Source organism: Branchiostoma floridae, chromosome 17, assembly GCF_000003815.2.
Source record: "Branchiostoma floridae strain S238N-H82 chromosome 17, Bfl_VNyyK, whole genome shotgun sequence".
In the NCBI taxonomy this organism is placed as follows: Eukaryota; Metazoa; Chordata; class Leptocardii; order Amphioxiformes; family Branchiostomatidae; genus Branchiostoma; species Branchiostoma floridae.
Genome location: NC_049995.1, coordinates 9,367,662 through 9,385,322, shown reverse-complemented (window position 1 = coordinate 9,385,322; position 17,661 = coordinate 9,367,662). Strand labels below are relative to the sequence as shown.

General features: G+C 40.7%; 2 protein-coding genes across 2 annotated transcripts in view; one reads left to right on the top strand and one right to left on the bottom strand.

The window, feature by feature from the left end:
* The first annotated feature begins 105 nt into the window (after window positions 1-105).
* On the top strand, window positions 106-9,508 carry LOC118404221 (translation initiation factor eIF-2B subunit delta-like). Its single transcript, XM_035803248.1, has 12 exons — window positions 106-197; window positions 539-587; window positions 2,082-2,321; window positions 3,074-3,292; window positions 4,148-4,239; window positions 5,135-5,249; window positions 5,650-5,726; window positions 5,943-6,045; window positions 6,489-6,619; window positions 7,352-7,529; window positions 7,974-8,154; window positions 9,066-9,508. The coding sequence occupies exons 2-12, from the start codon at window positions 576-578 to the stop codon at window positions 9,272-9,274; spliced, it is 1,557 nt and encodes a 518-aa protein (XP_035659141.1). The 5' UTR covers window positions 106-197; window positions 539-575; the 3' UTR covers window positions 9,275-9,508.
* Window positions 9,509-9,767: 259 nt separating this feature from the next.
* LOC118404220 (IgGFc-binding protein-like) overlaps window positions 9,768-17,661 on the bottom strand; it is a 54,639-nt gene continuing 46,745 nt past the window's right edge. The window contains exons 50-57 of the mRNA XM_035803246.1: window positions 17,061-17,200; window positions 16,113-16,284; window positions 15,450-15,566; window positions 14,338-14,554; window positions 13,768-13,874; window positions 13,219-13,385; window positions 10,998-11,120; window positions 9,768-10,154 (exon numbers count right to left, since the gene is read on the bottom strand). Coding sequence (XP_035659139.1) covers window positions 10,065-10,154; window positions 10,998-11,120; window positions 13,219-13,385; window positions 13,768-13,874; window positions 14,338-14,554; window positions 15,450-15,566; window positions 16,113-16,284; window positions 17,061-17,200 — 1,133 coding nt within the window. The 3' untranslated portion in view covers window positions 9,768-10,064. The remainder of the gene's footprint in view (window positions 10,155-10,997; window positions 11,121-13,218; window positions 13,386-13,767; window positions 13,875-14,337; window positions 14,555-15,449; window positions 15,567-16,112; window positions 16,285-17,060; window positions 17,201-17,661) is intronic.

Below are 17,661 nucleotides of genomic sequence, written 5' to 3'. Positions count from 1 at the left end.
AGATGGATATTATGGCGGCGTTACTAAATCAAAGAATTCCATTGATATAAATTTAAAACGTTATACCGCTTATAATGATTGATTGACCTATAAGAGAGTTCTAATAAAAATTCCGTTCTTTCATTTTTCTACATTTTACCCTTCATTTCACCATGATGCAATGGTACAGTATGGCGGAAATATGATATGATGAAAAGGTGTGGTGTATGATTTACCTCTCTTTTTGGAGCCCTGCTAATGTTTCACAGAAAAGTAGGCTAAGACGACGTTTAAGAACATTTATGAGAGTCAGAAAAATCTTAAGTTGACGTGTTAAGGGGTGTCATAACATTTCAAAGACACGCCGTATTGTCTAACAGCATATGCCCCCCTCCCACAATTTCTATTTTTCATCAATTATAGTAATATTTATTTACTGACAATGGTATAGTACAATACATAGATCGGAGGTAAAACAAATTCAGGTGCATATGTAAGATTACTGTATATCGTAACGAAATATACTGACAAAAACTTTCTTTTCCTTCTTTTGAAACAGTTTTACTTGAAGTTGGGTTGAATCCTTGAAAGTCAGAATGGAGGAGCAAGTAAGTCAATATGAATTTATTTGTTCTTAAATATTGACTAAAACATATCAAAGATGAAAAATAATGCAGAACACACCATGTTTAACTTTGTCTATGTGCTATCTATGTCATACACACCAACGATTCAGATTCAGCTTTATTGGTCCTTGACATGGCAAATGACATTATAAATGCCACATGAAATGCGCCAAGAATTACATTCCATAAAATCCTTGTTATTTACAATCCACAAACATACATAATCACATTTTGTTAAAAAGACCTAGACACTGCCTTACATATAGCAGTGGCGGAGAGACAAGTGGGCATAACTATGTCAGCAAACAATAACGTCCGTAGAATTTACAAGAAAAAAAGTAACTGCATGTATATTCTGTACAGACACAGAACTAGTGACCTATCGCCACAGAGCCGCCATCTTGATAGAGCAATTTTATTGCTCTAGGAACAAAGGAGAGTTCATGTCTCTTGGTCTTACTCTTTGTCAGTGCCCGGTAGCGTCCTTCGCGACGGAGGCTATAACAATTGTTCTGGGGTGGGGCAATGAACTCGTTCAGAGGAGAACTACTGTCCTGGATTGTGTTACGCAATGTTCTTAGCGTAGCGATGTCACGTCTACTAGACAGTGAGGGTAAAGAGTCCGTAGGAATTCCGATCAGTCTCAGACATCGCTTCTGAACTTTTTCCAACATGCCTGAGCAGGGTTCGAAATACACATACTTAACTTGCAATTTGCACATAATTTTTTAGATTTGCATGTAAAATTATTCTGCACTTGCAATCTTGCATGTTTATTTTTTTTTGTTGAAAATACCTGGCCTATTGGAAAAATACTGAGGAATTAGACCCCCTACTCTTAGACAAAAAGACAAATGGATGTGTGTCTTTATCCTTTCTTGTTTTTGCCAGTAACTTTCTCCGGTAACTTTACTAGATGTAATCAAAATTCACCGATTCAAGCTAGCGATACTCGTCGCCATCGCCAGCTAGTTGTATTTTGCATGTAGATTTTTCAAATTGCACATAAAATTTTTGCCAACTTGCAATTTTGCATGTAGCAAAAACAAAGTATTTCGATCCCTGCCTGAGAGTTACTTCGGTAGCCCTCCCCACAAAGGAACCACGATTTGATGCTAGCCTGATTGAATCTCGCTTATAGCAGCCCGCCCAACATCTGCCAGCAGAATTTGAGTTACACAGACCAGATTCAACGCAAAGTTGCTATCTCTTTATTGTAACAACAAAAATTTAAAAACGTCCGAAGTATACGCAGTTCGCATTTTGATCAAATGTTATAACGCCTCAATGTATAACGTATGTAAATCTACCTTTGAACCCTGTAGATATAGCTAATATAGTAATAGCATCATATTTTTAGTCTCAAAACTGCAATAATTATTAGCAACATTGTATTTATGATCGCACATATTCAATATGGAATCATCAATGTATTATATTATCAAATGTATGATATGATGTCTTTGTCTTAACTAGAATAACCCAGGAGGTGCCGAGGCTATGGAAGCTGAACAAAAGCAACTCAGCAGAAAGGAACGAAAGAAGGAAAAGAAAGCTAAGAAACAGAAGGGCAAGGAAGGAGAGGGGGGAGGTGAAAGGTCACAAGAGGCCATGACCCAGGGTCATGGAGGTCAAGGATCAAGTTCAGGAGGTCAAGATGTAACAAAACCACAGAAGAGTAAAGCTGAGCTGAAAGCAGAGAGAAGAGCTAAACAGGCAAGTTAACTGTCAACAGTTGTCTGGGTGCCATATATGCACATGCATGTAATACTTGTGTTCTTCTTGCTTCCTTTGTATCTTAGTGTGCAAAGGGTTTAAATTTAAAGATGTAACCACTCTAGGGGTGAGCTGTGGGCAACTACAACATGTTTTATGTGCAGGCAACTATTAATAAGTTTTATGCAGAAAGGAAATGGAGAGTTAACAATACGTACACTGTAGGGCTGGGTATTGGTACAGCTTTCCGGTACAAAACCGTTTTTTCTTATTGGACTGGTCCAGAAAAACTGGACCTGAAAAAATTAGATGGAAATTAGCTTGCAGGTGGAAAAAAATAACAAGAGTGAAGTAGAGTACAGTTTATAGTAATTTGTACCATGTTTTACAGTCAATCGTACAGGTGCAGTTAGCGTTGCAGGATTTTAAAACGCCAGTGTAAGTCTAATACTCCACCAAACAGATTTCTTTGTAGTAACATGGATCATTGGTATGAGTCATACTGAATCAGGTCCAGGTTCAGGTCCGGACCTGGACCTGATCCTCTGGACCTGAACCGGACCTGAACCTGAATTTTCTGTACCGGTACCCACCCCTAGTACACTGCTCTTTTTCTCATCATGGCTGTTGATATTCAAAGAACAAATTCAAAATGAACATTCACACCAAAAAGAAAAATTCATAATCATATTCAAATCCGTTCATCAAATGGCCCACTGAATTTTTTCCTGTCTGTCCAATGTTATTTTCAGGAGGCAGAGAGGGCAGCCAAGATGGCGAAAAAAGGAGGAGAGGGGGGAGGTAAGGACGCAGGGGCGGTCCAGAAACCTCGGACGGGCAGCGACAGCAACATCCCGTCCTCGCCATCCATGCAAGTCACTAAAAAGGAGGCGCCGAGAGTGCGGGCAAACGTGTTGGTGGACGACCCCAACGTTCAGAAGAAGGTGGCCAAACGACTGGAGACACAAAGGGTAAAGTTTGCATTTTTTTTAGAATAAGCCAGCTCACAGTTTAAACAATGAGGTCAAAGTTCAAAGTAAAGAGTGCGGGCAAACGTGTTGGTGGACAACCCCAACGTTCAGAAGAAGGTGGCCAAACGACTGGAGACACAAAGGGTAAAGTTTCATTACACCATTTGAGAGAATAAGCCAGCTCACATTGTAAACTGACGTGTACTAGATCTTGTCTAGACCATGTTTTACACATTGTTATATGTCCTGATGTAACATTCATGTCTCAGGAGTCTTCAACTTTGACATATTGCCCACAATGCATACACTGCATGCACAATTTATTCATGAACATGTAGATACTGTATTATATTAGAATTGCTTCAAATCATGCATCAAGTCTATGTCTGCTTATAACCGGTGCAATGGTCGAGTGGTCAGAGTACTTGCAGTTGGTAGGTTGTCAGTTCCATCCCTAGGCTGAGTCATACTATATATGGCCTCCTTCGGTCAATATTGACCATGGTAAAATCCTAATTGACCATGGTAAAATCCTAATTGAGTCATACTAAAGACTTTAAAAAATGGTGCATGCTGCTTTCTCTGCTTATAACACAGCATTGGAGAAAGACGATGGTAGTTGAAGACAGACAACATTTCTAGTGGACTAGCCCCCTGCTGTAGTGATTGTGATATAGTAGTGATGTAGTAGCACAAATCTGTCGCTCTGCACACTAGAAATGGAGATATTCACCGACTGATTCATCATTTGGTGCGGGAAGGACTTTATTAGTAATATTACTACATGTAACTATGTCTACTTACTTTCCATGTCATGGTTTTGGAGAATGACGGTTGCCTTATCCATACACTCAGGTACCACAGAGACCAGTCACCCAGAAAAAAGTCGGGCTGTTCTCACATCTCCATCAGTATGAGAGAGATGCCTCCCTCACCAAGAACATCAGGTATGGTACTGTAATTCCTGATTTTTTAACAGTAACTGTACTTTTATGTTCACGGTTTTCACGGTGACACCTGTAAAGTGAACTTATTATTACGGATAACAAATACTGTAAATGCAGAAATGTTCGCGGTGGATTAATGTTCACGGTTTTTGCGGTGGCCACTTCACCGCGAACTTAAAACCACCGCGAATATTTTTCTATTATGGTATTAGACTGCAGTCTATGGTGTTACCGCGAAATTAAATCCACAGCGAAAAGACCTTTTTCCCGCTATCGCAAAATTACATCCCCGCGAACTTAAATGCATTTACAGTAATACATCCGCTTTTTTTTACGAGCACCTGTCGCCACCGTGAACATTTACTTCCGAGAACAAGTTCAAGTTTCTCAGACCTCTAAAGTTTGGTACCGAGAAGGACAAAGTGAATTACAGTAACTGCTACCTGTTTTTGTATCCATACCTTGGGTATGTCTAGCAGGGCTCTAGCCAGCTCGAAATTTTTTTCCGTCAGCCGATTCCCATTGTCGCGAAAATTAAGTTGGAAAGACGGAACTGAGACCTTGAAAAACAGGTTTTTAATGAGATTACCGTATGTGAAAGGGCGCCGACACACTAAGTCAACAATCATAACAATAGCAAAACAAACAGTGTGTGGCTTTCTGACCGTGGACAGTGTCCCCAAGCCGCCTGTAGCATCCACCAAGAATTTTTGTCCGTCAAGGTTGACGGATTGGTTAAAAAAAAATTCCATCACACGCAGCAAATTTCTGTCAATTGACGGAAAAATGGACGCTGGCTAGAGCCCTGATGTCTAGCCTCTTAGAGTTCAGAGGTTAGATAAAGTTTGAATCAGATGTGGAACAAAAGAGCTTGATTATATCCTTTTTTCCCCAGTTTTTCTCCCGGAGGAATCCACAGTGCTATATTGAAGCTAGGACTCCAGTATGCTAATGGGATCATCTGTGGGTCCAACTCCAGATGTCTGGCTCTGCTGGTAGCTTTTAAAAAGGTAAACACATCTCAATTGCCTTTCCTAAGAATAGATTTTGTGCAATTTTATTGTTCTAAATCCATTTCCAGAATCATATTGCAGCCCTAACGTATATACATGCACTATTAATCTTCAGATGTTCGTGTTGACCTGAATATGCATTTCCAATGTGTTACTATTGTACTACCAAATTGTTTCAACAACAAGCTTAAAACATGCAAAAACCTCATTTTCTCTCTCCTACTGGAAAAGTGAGTCCCATCAAAAATAGATGAATATATAGTATATGCTTAAAGAAAATGTTTTGGTTCATTGCAAATGTTTTATAACGTTTGTCAATGGACTACATGTTTTGTTTTTTCACCACATTAAGTAGTTGTGGAGTGTCTTTAGAAATAAATGCTTTTTTTTTTTACAGGTGATAGCAGACTACACCACACCCACAGATAAGGATCTCTCCAGGGACTTAGATACTAAGATCAAGCCTTATATTAGGTAAGAAGGTATTCTGTCTTATGAACACCTGACAGTTTGTCTTAACAGAAAATTGGAATTGCAAAAGTTTGTCAAGTAAAATAAACAGGTTTAATCTGGATACCATGCTTATAAATAGGTACAGAAGGTAAAAATACTGTTGTTTATCAATATAGTGTAGCAGTAGTTAATGCACTTCAAGAACAATTTTCTGACATCATTGTGTTCACTTTGCAGCTTCCTGACTCAGTGTCGCCCCCTGTCTGTTAGCATGGGAAATGCAATCAAGTACATCAAATTTCAGATAAACCATTCTCCTAATGACATCCCAGAAGCTGAGGTAAGCAGAATGAATGATTGAATAAATGATTGGATGGATGAATGAATGGATGAATAATTGAATAAATGAATGGATGAATGAATGGATGAATGAAGAAATAAATAAATTGATAAATGAATGAATTGATGGATGAATGGATGGATGGATGAACAAACACACAAATGAGCAAATGATCATCATCAGTCGAATGAACAAACCGATGAATGTAAAGGTTTGGTTATACTTTAGAATTGAGTGTTTGAAAATAGATGTATGTTATTTCTATGTATTGCAATTGAACTGAAAAAGTCAGATAAGACCAATTTGAATGTTTTGACTAGTAAATGAATGAAAGAATTAGGTGTTCTTTAGATAGATGCATGCTTCTATGTATTGAAATCAAACTGTTACAAAATTTAGACAAGACTGATTAATGTAATAATATCTTCTTGTTTCTCTGGTAGGCGAAGAAGCAGTTACAAGAGAGTATCGACCTGTTTATCAAGGAAAAGATCCTACTAGCAGGAGAGGCCATCTCTAAAACCTACACCCTGTCTAAAATACATGATGGGGACGTCATTCTGGTCTACGGCTAGTAAGTATACTGTATTGACTATGTCTGAATTGGAGATTGAGCATTTGCTAGGGTGTTCCTCTCCCTGTGGTTTCTTCAAATAGAGTTGTCCTAAGTATTTATGTATGCATTCAGCACCAAGGACAGGGATAGTTGTGTCATTCATCAATGATAACCTAGAGCTTTGGATGGAATCATGTGCAAATTCAGGTTTTGGGAAAGCTAAGGTTTTGGGACACCTCAAGTATGTTTAAGAGAACACCACGTACACTTATCAAAAATTGAAAGCATCCATCTTGGTTTGAGTGGCTCAAACCTTACAGTCTGGTCTTATGCAGCTTGTGCTAACTTTACAAAACTGGTATGATATGCAAAACAAATCAACAACAATGTAAAGCATTCCAACAGAAATGTCATAAATCTTCATTCATATAAGATCAAACCATGTATTTTGTGTTTTTCGTTGTATACATGCAGTGCCTCTTACTATATAGGATATCAAAAGTGACATGCAGAAAGTTCAGATGCTAAATCCTAGATATATGCTTCATAGTGCAGTGCCAGTCATAATGGATAGGGGGCAGCAGTGAGTGGTGTTACAAGTGCATTGATCTAAACATTGTCATTTTTAGTTCTGAAATGTTGTGTTTCCATATGTGCTATGGTGCAGTACCAATCATAACAGATAGGGGGCAGCACTGAATGGAGTTACAAGTGCATTGACCTAAACATTCTCTTGTTGTATTTCCCTAGTTCCTCCCTGATTAAGAAGGTCCTGTGCGATGCCCATGACAGTGGGAAGAAGTTCAGTGTCGTGGTCGTTGACGGTCGTCCCAAGTTCGAGGGCAAGGAGATGTTGAGAAGACTGGTACAACACGGCATCAAGTGCACCTATGTACTCATCAATGCTGTATCTTACATCATGCAAGAGGTAAAGTACTGTTTGTGTATATTAGGCCATGTTGATTTGTCTGTATGGGTGACATTTGTGATGGCATCAATTTTTGGTCATTTCCTTAAAAAAAAAGGGACTATGCTGTAGATTGGCAAATATACTAGTATGCCGTTAAAGGCAAAAAAGATAGGGAAATGGATACTTGAGTCATCCATGCAAAAGTCAATTCCGAAGTCAGTTACAGAATAATAGATATAAAAGAACAACAACTACTACAAAAGGATCTATTGTTCTGTGTGAAGACTATCCGACGAAATTCTAGCTTATTGCATACTTAAGAAATAAGGCAAAAATTAGAAAATTCTATTTTGATTTTAGCCTTATTTCTTGTGTAAGCAATAAGAAAGGCTTTTTTACTATTTAGCCGTGAATCTATGATGATCTACATATCACAAATTTTTGTTTGTTTTACATCATCAGGTATCCAAAGTGCTCCTCGGAGCTCACGCCTTACTCGCCAACGGTTTTGTCATGGGAAGGGTGGGGACGTCCTTGGTTGCCATGACGGCAAAGGCGTGTAACGTTCCCGTGCTGGTGTGCTGCGAAACGTACAAGTTCTGTGAGCGCGTACAGACGGATTCCTTCGTGTTTAATGAGCTAGGTGAGTAATAGATAGTTTGTTTGTTTGTTTGTTCAAAAATGTACTTCGAGCTCTAAATAGTAACTTATAAAACTGCTGTAATTTTGAATGCAATTACTATTCATGGAAGTATGAAAATTATTGCCTTAGCCTGGGTACCATCCTGGTATAGTAGTTTGTTCCTATGTTCACTTCTGCTACCCATCTTGAGAACTGTACATTCAGACCTTTTGGCAAGGACGTTAATTAATGAGCGAATTAACTAAGAAATGGGTTCTGGAGCGCTTGTTCGATGACAACAGGCCTCCCACAAGCAGACGGAAGCCGTTGGGGTGTTGGAGTGCCTGTTGGAGCAAGCACTTTACCCCATTCCTTTATTCGCTGATGTGTAGGGACCAATCAGCGCCAGGTTCCAGATGTTAAGGTTCCCAGATGGAATAGCAGAGAAGCGACTGTATATAGTGTATCAGGGTTGTAGCCAGCCTCAAATCATTTTCCGTCCCCTCGATTTTAAATCTGAAGGAACCAGATGTCAAGCCAAAGGCATAAAGTTCCTAAGGGGATCCGGGGGCATACTCCTCTGAAGAATTTTGAAATCTATAGACCCCTGAAACCCTATTTCCTGCATTTTGAGGTGTAGATTTTGCTGGTAGACTAAGCTATTCATCTGTTTTGGTGAAAAATTACACAAGAAGACTGTTTTTTTATATCTTTACTGACTTTACATATAGATTTTTGTCTGTCACAGAGGACGGAAAGGGCACATATTTTTTCTGTCCCCAGCTGCAAAATTCCTTCAAAGGACAGAAGGACTGGCACTGGCTACAACCCTGCAGTGTATAATAAACATCTGAGGGAACTACTATCCGGATGGTACCCAGGCTACAATGCCTTCCGCTTCCTTTCATTGAAATCTTAATATCTCAACCTAGGTGACCCTGATGACCTGGTGCCCCTAAGAAGACAGCAACACCTTAACAACTGGCGCCAACTGGACTCGCTCAATCTGCTAAACCTGGTGTACGACATCACGCCGTCAAACTTCATCGCCATGGTGATCACGGAAGTCGGGATGATCCCGTGCACGTCCGTTCCCGTCATCCTTCGCGTGAAGAGCTCCGAAGTGTCCGACGACCAATGATAGCTTGACGGCGTCAGTAGCAAACGTTTAGGGCCATTTTATATTTAATGTCTTAAAACAGCTACATGTATTGTATGTTTATGTTATACCTGGGCAGTTAAAACTTTTAATACGCTTATACCAAACCGGGAAATAACTTTGGTTAGTACAGATTTTGGGTACCATGGGATCTTTATGTCTTAATCACGCATTGATGATAGAGAGCAAATAAAGTTTCTTCAAGTTGGTGAAAAATTTGCCTTAATTAAGTGTCACTATTTGGTATGTTGGGTCCAACATTTATTGTTTTGAACATCAGTTTCATATTTGCTCAATCAAAATTTTGGATTATTTAATGCGTGAAGGCTTCTGTGATGGTAATAAGTGCTCAAGACATTCGATGTACTATCATACATTTAAGAATACTTTTCAAGATAATCACAATGTTGAGGTACAGGTGTCCAAGAATGGCAAACCCGGTGTGTTTTGTAATAAAAGACCATATACATACAAGTACATTACTACCCACAACGTGCATTTATTTGCAGTAACAACTATGAACAATAAGTGCCATAGACAAGTCTACATTTCAACATTTAAAGGTTCTTTGTGACAGCATAAGTATGAGAAATCGGAATGCATGCTTAAAGGTGCAGAAATAGTCCTGAAAGATAGTGTGCACATATCTTCAACAATCTACATTGTTTGCTAACTTAGTAATGTATTAAAGGTAAGTATTAGAGAAAGCTAAAGCAATGGGATATCCAAATGTGTCAGGCACTTTTGTTTGGTCGTGTTTAGGGTTAAGGCATTAGTCCACGCAGTTAGGGTCGGTCTTCCAGTGTCGCACGAAAGACTCAACAGAGCCCCGAAGACGGCCACTCGGATCCTGGAAGTCATCCTAGAAGACAGAGAAAAGACAGTTGTAAAAATAGGATAAAACCTGTGGCAAATATGAACTTATCCGAATTTCCCAGGCGCATTGATTAAAGGTTAATGACCCGCCCCGAGGTGTATATAGTGTGATAACGTCTGGTCCGTTGCTACAACCACCGAATGAAACCACCGAGAGAGCAAAGCTGGTGTTGATGCAAATTCTGACCAATCAGAAGGAGCTATACACACCAGGCTGGCTGGAATCTATGTGTTACGGCGTCATAACCACCATGGAACGGGGCCTTTTGATTGGCGGCTGGCCATATGATGATTCAAATATGATAAGACAAATTTCATCAGAGGCAGATTTAATTTGTGCTCAAGCAATCAGACACAGCCAGGCAAAGTTTGTATTTAGATTGTGTGTTTCTTCTATTTTTGATATACACAATGCAGAATGCCATTAATACACAAGCTCAGATTTGCCAATATCAAGGGACTAGAAGGGGTAGTAAACTTTGAGAAATGGGCTGAAGTCTGCCATCTATAAATCCCTTGTTACCACAATGAAGAATACAGGTACTTGGAGCAATAACTTAGGAACCCCTGAATTGAGTGTGATGACTGTTGGTTGGTGTTATAAACACAACTGTAAAGGTAGATTTTGGGCCCCATGGTGACCAAGCTTGGTACTTCAGCAGAACATCAGGTTTTTGTATCTTGACATTGTTGTCTTTGTGTCTGATAGCTTTTAATTTTTTGTGTTTGATACCTTTTGATGTAAGGTAGAAGTAGTGTAGATTTGGACCCCCTAGCTTGATTTCAGAGCAGTAACTTTCCGATGTTGCATGGTTGAAATCATTTTTACCTCTTGGTTGAGTGTGTAGGTACCACACAGTCCGGCAGTCCTGGCCATGTAAGACTCTGGTGCCGAGACGTAGACACGGGTCAGGGAGTCCCACAGAACGGTGAAACCATTGTCCAGGAAGATCTGTGAAAGACGAGGTGGAAAAAAAATATGGGCCCGGTACATATGCCTTGTAGGTCTTGAATAAAAAAATTTAAATGCTTTACACACACCGATGTTTCGGTCGTCTCCTTGGTACTGAAAGGTCTATCTGATCTTCTCCTTGGTACTGAAAGGTCTATCTGGTCCTCTCCTTGGTACTGAAAGGTCTATCTGGTTCTCTCCTTGACACTAAAAGGTCTATCTGGTCCTCTCCTTGGTACTGAAAGGTCTATCTGGTCCTCTCCTTGGTACTAAATGGTCTATCTGGTCGTCTCCTTGGTACTAAAAGGTCTATCTGGTCCTCTCCTTGGTACTAAAAGGTCTATCTGGTCCTCTCCTTGGTACTGAAAGGTCTATCTGGTCCTCTCCTTGGTACTAAATGGTCTATCTGGTCCTCTCCTTGGTACTAAAAGGTCTATCTGGTCCTCTCCTTGGTACTAAATGGTCTATCTGGTCGTCTCCTTGGTACTAAAAGGTCTATCTGGTCCTCTCCTTGGTACTGAAAGGTCTATCTGGTCCTCTCCTTGGTACTGAAAGGTCTATCTGGTCCTCTCCTTGGTACTAAATGGTCTATCTGGTCCTCTCCTTGGTACTGAAAGGTCTATCTGGTCCTCTCCTTGGTACTGAAAGGTCTATCTGGTCTTGTCCTTGGTACTGAAAGGTCTATCTGGTCGTCTCCTTGGTACTGAAAGGTCTATCTGGTCCTCTCCTTGGTACTAAATGGTCTATCTGGTCCTCTCCTTGGTACTGAAAGGTCTTTTCTGGTCCTCTCCTTGGTACTGAAAGGTCTATCTGGTCTTGTCCTTGGTGCTGAAACGTCTATTTTGTCATGTCCTTGGTATTAAAGTTCTATCTGGTCCTTTTCTTGGTATGAAAAGGTCCATCTGATCCTGTCATTGTTACTAAAAGGTCTATTCAGTCACATCCTTGGTACTAAGACGTCTATCTGGTCCTATTTGTAGTAAAACGTCTATCTGGCCCTGTCCTTGGTACTTCGAATCTGATGCCGTCCTTGATACGACAACATCTATATAGTCCCGTCCTTGATACAAAAAGGTCTATCTGGTTCTTTCGTTGGTACTAAAAGGTCTGTCTGGTCCTGCCTTTGATACAAAACGTCTATATGGTCTGGCCCTACGTACTTAAAGTTTTATCTGGTCCCGTCCTTGGTACTAAACCGTGTATCTAGTCCTGTCCTTGGTATTGAAACGTCCATCTGGTCCTGTCCTTGGTACTTAGACGTCTATCTGGTCCTGTCCTTGGTACTTAGACGTCTATCTGGTCCTGTTCTTGGTGCTAAAAAGTCAATCTGGCCTGTCCTCAGTACTAACATGTATATTTGGTCCTGTCCTTGGTACTAAAAGTTCTATCTAGTCATGTCATTGGTACTAAAAACGTCTATCTGGTCCCGCCCTTGGTACTGAAAGGCCTATCCGGTCCTACCATTGGTACTAAAACATCTACCGAGTTCTGTTCTTGGTACTGAAAATGCCTATCTGGCCCTTTCCTTTTTACTAACACGTCTATCTGGTACTGTCCTTGGTACTAAAACGCCTATTTGGTCCTGTCCTTGGTACTGAAAGGTTAATTTGTCACTGTCTGTAGTTATTCAAGGTCTATCTGGCTCTTTCCTTGGTATTAAAACGTCCATCTGGTCCTGTCCTCAATACCAAAACGTCTATCTGGTCCTGTACTTCGTACTAAAATGTCTATCTTGCCCTTCACTTGGTACTTAAACGTCTATGTGGTCCTGTTCTTTGTACAAAAACGTCTATCTGGTCCTGTCCTTGGTACTGAAACATCTAGCTGGTCCCGTCCTTGGTACTAAAACGTCTATCTGGTCTTGCCTTTGGTACTTAAACGTCTATCTGGTCATTACCTATTGCTCAAAGAACTCAATAAAGTGTTACCAACTCTGCATCATTTTGTTGAACCCGTCCACAAATTCAAACTCTTTCAAAGGCCAGATCTTCGTCCCTTACCTTCTAGATGTAGGTTTGCAAGTAATTCTCTATGCTTATGCAGTTTACACTGTATTATAATAATACAAATTTTGAAGAGACTAGCGGTTCTCACTAACCCTCTGGAACTGTGAGTTGGAGATCTTCTCCATGTAGAAGCCGTTGCCGGTGTAGGGCAGGGTGATGGCGGCACCGTTCAGAGTCACGGCGTAGTTACGGCCCAGACGCAGTTCGTTCCCGTTCACACGCACAGTAACACTCCTGGTGCAGGCCTCATCCATGTTACCTGAAAAGTAATGACATGGATGTTATGCAAACACTTTCTCGAGCTCATTGGATAAACTGATAACTGCAATGCTATCACTGGACAAACCGCTAATCGTGATGGACATTATTGTTTTGTTGAAACAAGAATCAATCAACTGCTTCAATTGTAGAACCTCGAATCAATCAACTGCTTCAATTGTAGAACCTCGAATCAATCAACTGCTTCAACAATTGTAGAACCCCGACAATTCGCATGCTCCAGAACAGTGGCGACAGTCACAGTTCCAGTTCCAAATCAGTTCCAGTCATAGTTCCGAACGTTGAATAAAAGATCAAGCTTAACGACTTACAGTGACGAGCAAATCTTAAGCAGTTAGCATCTAATTTTTCATCCTCCATACCAAGGGCGGCGCATCCCATCTTGTTGTCTGTCGCCACGCTGAAATCTTCTCCCAACTTGAGACTCTGAACCAGAGTGTAGGAGCAGTTCCCACTGAAGCTGTAGTACCTGGGAAGACAAAAAAAATATGTCGGCTTTGCAATAAAAAGCAGTCACTTCAATTCAAGTGAAGCAAAATGCTTTTTACTAGATAGCGTTAGCGCACTTTTAAGTAGCTAGTGGTGCTGCGCTGTGGCTTTGCTTGCATTTTGCCCAAGTACACTGTGTCACGCGGGTTTTTTTAGATCAGTGTGTAGGGCTGTGTGATGTGCACAGACTTGAGACTAAATGCTCCTTTTACATGAGTCCGCCGGATTTATGTCACGATTCTAAATAGTGATTGCAGTCGCTTACAACTTGTCCTAGCAGGGGAAGACCCAAGGATGGAACTCATGGATCCACTGAAGTTCATTCTAAGCACATGCCCTGTGTACTTTATCCTCCTTTCTGCGATTGTTGTGCTAAGAGGTTTTGTCTCACTCATTTGATCCTGGTCACTTGGATATTCGATATTCGAGTTAAAACGACTTACTTTCCGTCGAAGGTCCTGTAGTGAGGATCTCCCACAGAGTGACAGGTAGCCTGGTCCATGGATACGGTGTTCATGGACTCGCTCATTATGTCGTTAGGGGTGAGCAGGGGGACGTCACTCTGAACAACGTCCGGCAGCGGGAGGAAGATCTCTCCGTTCGGCTCGATAGGGTCGACCACCTGCACGACCTCGTCACCGGCCTGGAAGGCACTGTTGTCTGTGGTAGACAGGTATAGGGCCCTGTTATTTTACAAGCTTTCTGGTGGGCAGACGTGGCTGGGTAATCTAACAATGCTCCTGCTGGTTGTTCCCATCCTCCTACGCAGAGACACCCAACAGCCAAACTGCCTGTCTGGATGCGCCCTGCTCTTTTAACTGTCACTCTTAGTTCCTGTGGACGTTCCCCCAAAACCAGTTGTCAGACAATAAGGGAATATGCTTTCCGTTTTCAAAACTTGTCTCGCATGTATAAGGGTAACCTCATTAATATTCATATGCAGGGCGGTCAAGAACTAAGGGTGACGGTTGAAAGAGCAGGGCACATCTAGACAAGCAGTTTGGCTGTTGGATGTCCCTGCGTAGGAGGATGGTTGTTCCATGTGGTAGGCATTTTGGCCCTGCGATTGGCCAATTAAAGTCCTAAAGATCAAATACCTAAATATTTAACCGTCAGTATAAAGCATCATCTGCCACAGAGAGCCTAATCAATCCACGGTGAGCTGGATACCAGGTCAGATATGATGACGATGATTCCCGTGACTAGGATATCTTTATACACATTCAGGGTTTGAAATTTATTTTTAGAAACAGGTTCACCTGTGGTAAAAATGTGCTAGGTGCACAAAACATGGATGCACGATGTAAGCACTAAAACAAAGTTTCTATTATTGTTTTTATGATACAAATGTCAAGAATATGTTGTATACTACTAGTGTACAGCAGTACCATTCAAACGTACGTTATACTAAAGCCAGGATTCTTAATGCTTTTGTGGTCCTGTTTTTCATAGTGAGGTGTTCCTTATGCAGAAGTGGTTACTTAACAATGGTTTGAATATAATAAGTTTACTTTATCGACCAGTCAAAAGATAAGTAAGTAATGTTAAGACGTACCCATGTCACAGAAGCGCCACTCGCCAGTGTTGCCCTCTGCAGTCGTGTACCCAACATACCTGGCGGACAGGGGGTTCGGGTCAGTCCATTCCATGAAGGCGGGGCCCATGTAGGTTCCTGCGTCAAGTTTGATGTATAGAAAATAGGCAAATGTGAGCAATCTTTCATGCAGAATGAATCTCGGCTAACGCCTTTACATTCTCAGAGATGTGGGCAAGCATAGCTTTGAACAAAGCTGCACTTTGTGACCACAGACACCTGGTATCTATATTCAACTTAGATTGTCCTCCTTTCTCTATAAATTTCTCCAAATTGCCCACTGGCAGGGCATATTTGGTATGTCTTAAAACATTGATTACTATTTTTGGCCTTCAATGTAATTGTTCATTGTGATCCTTTTCCACTTAAAAGAGATTGAATATAGAGCCCTTGTCCATTGATCCTATAATATTTTTACCAGCTCTGACCTCTGCTTTTGTCATTCACATAAGTCTGAACATTTACCCTTTACTTCCTGACAGTCATTTGCCTATACACAGCATTTGGAAACACATATAACTGCAAAAACACAGACACACCGACAACAAAACTTCTTTACACAGATATGAGAACAAACATATCTATCCAATGATACCCCTCTCAATACGAGACAGTAAGACGTACCAATAGCGATCCTTCCATTCTCGATGGAGACCCAGAACTTGCGGAACCTCCGTGCGGTGACGACACCCCACTCGTCCAGAACCAGGACATCCTCACCGTCAGCCTTCCTCCGGATGGAGTTCCTCGAGTTGCCATGGCTACCGAGCACAATCTCGTAACCGTCATCCATATCCTAGAAAGGAGAGGTTTGCATTTTTCATTTTATAAATTGAAAAAATTAAACATCAGAACCTGGCTCTGGGCACAATCATATTTCCACAATCTTAATCCCAATGAATATTGCTTTACTATATGAAAAATATGTAGAAGTAAAATCATGATTTAGAGAAAGCTGGAAATTTTACAAATGGAACAACAACGAATTTTAGTAATGTATACACAAGAACTAAGAAGATCATAGAAATTCAAAATAAAAATATACAAACATTTGACCGACATGTCCTAGGAAGAGAGAGTTTGGCATTTTTCATTTTAGTAAGTTAATACATTTAGACTTAAGGACTTAGCTCCGGCTACTCCACAATAGCAATGTGATATTTCCACAATAGCAATGCCAATTAGTGTTGCTTTACAATAGAGGTAAAATATGTTACTAGAGAAAGTTGAAACAAGTATTTTTAGCTATGAAGACTTGTGGACCATAGAACATCTTAGAAATGTAAAATAAATAAATGCAAACATTTAACAGACATGCAGCCAGTACTAGTCTCTCATTGGTCTAACAGCTAATTATGATGCTCTCATTGGTCCAACTGCTAACTGTGATTGACGGCAAGGATTGGACCCATACAGCATACGAGTATTTAATTAGAATACGAACCCTGTTGACAGGAGAGAGGGATAGATGTGTACCTACTATCTCATTGGCCGAGCCGCTAATTGTCATGCTATTATTGGTTGAGCTGCTAATTGTGATTGACAGTAAGTGTTGGACCCATATGTACGAACCCTGTTGGCAGGAGAGAGGGACAGATGTGCGTCGCTCCTGGCCTTGACCTCGAACGTGAAAGTGTCAGTGTTCAGCCGGCCCACGTCCCAGCGGTACTGCTTAGTGCTTCCTGTGAACCTGCTCTTACACAGCGGTTCAACTGGAAAGGGAGCAAATATGTTGCTACAGTATATTCGTTTTTAGCACATTCATTTCTAGCAAACCACAAACAGGACGACTTTACTCTAGATGATGTACGGAAGCTATAATTATCAAGGTAAACCAGAATATATGTGCAAAACAGTAACAACCTTACACATAACAAGGAACACATAACAAAACTCGCTTGCAAAACTGGGTATAACTAAATATCTGTGTGGCTATTATTCTTGGGACCAGGTAATACACCTTACAGATAATATTTATGTGGCTCCTAGGTCTGGGGACCAGTTAGCACACTGTACAGTTAATATTTATTATCCTACATTCTTTGCAATAGTTATCTTCAAGGGTACTTGCTGGCGTATCTGTAGATCATTTGGAAATGTGGAAAATAGCGGTGGACCCAGACAGCTGCCCTGGGGTACACCGCAATGTAACTCCAAAAGAAATTATATGTCA